Genomic DNA, 2,959 nt, shown 5'->3' with positions numbered 1-2,959 from the left:
AGATTGAGACCTGGGTCTGTTCAGCCTTGAGAGGAGAAGACTGGGAGGGGATCTTATCAATATTTACAAATATCTTAATTGTGGGAGACAGTGGGATTTGGCCAACCTCTTCTCAGTGGTTTGTGGGGTTAGGACAAGGTGCAATGGTCAAAAAACTGATCATAGGAAGTTCCGCACAAACAAGTGAAAGAGCTTTTCATGGTGAGGGTGACAGAGCACTGGAACAGAATGCCCAGGGAGGTTGTTCAGTCTCCTTCTTTGGAGATACTCAAGGCCCGTCTGCACACCTACCTGAACAACCTGCTCTAGGGAACCTGCTTTGGCAGTGGGGCTGGACCTGATGATTTCTTGAGGTCCCTTCCAACCTCTAAAATTCTGTGACTCTGTGATTCTGTAATCCCAACTCCTGAGGGTTTGTGTGGGGCGTGGGAGGGAGCTGAGCCCCCTTATAGCCTCTGGATTGTAAACAGTGAAGGAGATGCCTTGGTTGACTCAGCGGAAACCAGTCCCTCAGCAGGGGGAAGAGAGATCCCCCCCTGCCCTTGCCTGGGTGCCCTGCCTAAAAACAGGATATGGAAAAGTGATTCTTGGACATCATACCTCTTCTGAAATGAAGAAAGACAGTGTCCCCTGTCCAGTGGAGGGAACCAACATAAATGTTTACTTCAGTGTGTTTCAAAGTTGATTCCTCCAGAGGCCCAGGGACTTGTCAAGAGTTCTCTGTGCTGATGAGCTCGTCTGGGCTCCTGGGCCCAAGGGGAGCTCCTGGCAAGCGGGCAGCACTGCAGAGAAAAAGCTCTGCCCAGGACCAGCTCCTCTGCACTGCCTGTAGGGGACAAAAGCAGCTGAGAGAAGGGAGGGAGGTGTTAAAGACAGTGTGGAGGGGGGATGCTGAGAGCTCACTGTGGGAGAACTCTTCACAACACTTCACAGAGTAAGTATCTGGCAGAAGGGTACAGTAGATGAGTGTCCCCCAGGAGTCTTCTAAATATGCCATATCCCACGAATGATTGGACATGTCACAGTGTCTGTCCTGGCTTCTCTAGTGTGGAGTATGTTGGTATTCCCTAGACAAATGATTACCTGCCAAAGCTGTCAAAAGGACAGGACATGAGGGTTCCTTCCCATGGGGCCAGATGCAGATTGTGCAGCCAGGATGCAGGCAGGGGTGGCCAGGGCTGTGGTGCAGAGCAGGGTCCCTGCTGTGCCCCAGGGGCTGTGTGCCGGGGCAGGGCCTCTGCTGCCTGCCAGGCTCAGCACTCAGCCTGAGCGGGGAACTGCCCAGAGAGATGTGGGTAGAAGCTGTGGGTGGAAGGAAACCCCCCAGCAAGACCGGGCAGGGTCCTGCTGTTTCCCAAAGGCTGCTGCCTGGGTCAGGCTGCTCACAGCTCCACAGCACTCCCAGGACATCTTTGGGGTAGGTCCTTGACAGGGAGGACCAAGGCAGAGGCTACCTGAAGGGAAGAAGCTGCCAGCAGGGACAGCTCCAGGCAGCAGAGACCTGGGCAGGGAGGTAGAGGGAGCTGATGCCTGAAACACCAAGGGAGGGGGTATTCAGGCACTCCCTGCCAGGCCTGCAGTGCAGGCAAGCTTTGTAAACTGAAGGCTTCCCTGCATGCCCATATGCCTTTCTCTGTATCAGCTGTTTGGAGCATTGTGGTATTCTTTCTTATTTCTCCACCTGTGTGTGGCTTTCCTACTCTCTTTGTCTGGGGTGCAGGTTGGTGTTCTTCAGGTGGGTGCAGCTTCTGTTCTGACACAGACGGCTGGTACCCTGCCCTGAGGGTGTCTTCATGGAAACAAGGTGCCCAAGCTCCATTTTAAACTGTCAGGCACACTCTTATCCAGTCGGGAGGGTTAGAGAATGAGCTGACTCATCCCTCATTCAGCTCAGGGAACAGTGAGTTCTATGAGAGGAGTGTGTTTTCCTCAGGGAAATCTGCCTAACTTGTCACTGTCTTTTCTTCCATGGATAGCCAACCATGTCCAGATGCAGCAAATGTCCAACAGGAGCTTCCCCACTGAGTTCCTCCTCCTGCCATTCGCAGACACACGTGAGCTGCAGCTCCTGCACTTCGCGCTCTTCCTGGGCATCTACCTGGCTGCCCTCCTGGGCAATGGCCTCATCATTACAACGATAGCCTGCAGCCACCACCTCCACACTCCCATGTACTTCTTCCTCCTCAACCTCGCCTTCCTCGACCTGGGCTCCATTTCCACCACTGTCCCCAAATCCATGGCCAATTCCCTGTGGGACACCAGGACCATTTCCTATGCAGGTTGTGCTACTCAGGTCTTTATGTTTGTTGCCTTTATCACAGCAGAGTTTTATCTTCTCACTGTCATGGCCTATGACCGCTATGTTGCCATCTGCAGACCCCTGCACTATGGGACAGTAATGGCTAGCAGAACTTGTGTAACCATGGCAGCAGTTGCCTGGGGCACTGGTGTTCTCAGTACTGTTCTGCACACTGCCAATACCTTTTCCCTCCCCCTCTGCCAAGGCAATGCCCTGGACCAGTTCTTCTGTGAAATTCCCCAAATCCTCAAGCTCTCCTGCTCAGATGCCTACCTCAGAGAAGTCCAGTTCATCATCTTTTGCTTTTGTTCAGGTACAGCATGTATTGCTTTCATTGTTCTGTCCTATGTGCAGATCTTCAGGGCTGTGCTGAGGATTCCCTCGGAGCAGGGACGGCACAAAGCCTTTTCCATGTGCCTCCCTCACCTTGCCGTTGTCTCCCTGTTCAGCGGCACCATCATGTTTGCCTACGTGATGCCCTCCTCAATCTCTTCCTCATTTCTGAACCTTTTGCTGGCAGTTCTGTACTCAGTGGTACCTCCCATAGTGAACCCCCTCATCTACAGTATGAGGAACAAGGAGCTCAAGGACGCACTTAGAAAACTGATGGTATCAATGTTTTTCAGTACTCATAAAGTTCCCTGCCCTGTCTACAAATGA

General features: G+C 52.7%; 1 protein-coding gene across 1 annotated transcript; it reads left to right on the top strand.

Moving 5' to 3' along the window:
- Positions 1 to 1,990: 1,990 nt before the first annotated feature.
- Positions 1,991 to 2,959, top strand: LOC311428273 (olfactory receptor 14A16-like; the record flags this gene model as incomplete). The annotated part of the gene is made up of 1 exon (XM_084539801.1): positions 1,991 to 2,959. One exon carries the CDS (start codon positions 1,991 to 1,993, stop codon positions 2,957 to 2,959), a length of 969 nt encoding a protein of 322 aa, XP_084395927.1.

The sequence above is a fragment of the Aythya ferina genome, assembly GCF_964211825.1.
Source record: "Aythya ferina genome assembly, contig: HAP1_SCAFFOLD_37, whole genome shotgun sequence".
Lineage (NCBI taxonomy): Eukaryota > Metazoa > Chordata > Aves > Anseriformes > Anatidae > Aythya > Aythya ferina.
This window is presented reverse-complemented; position numbering and strand designations above follow the sequence as displayed.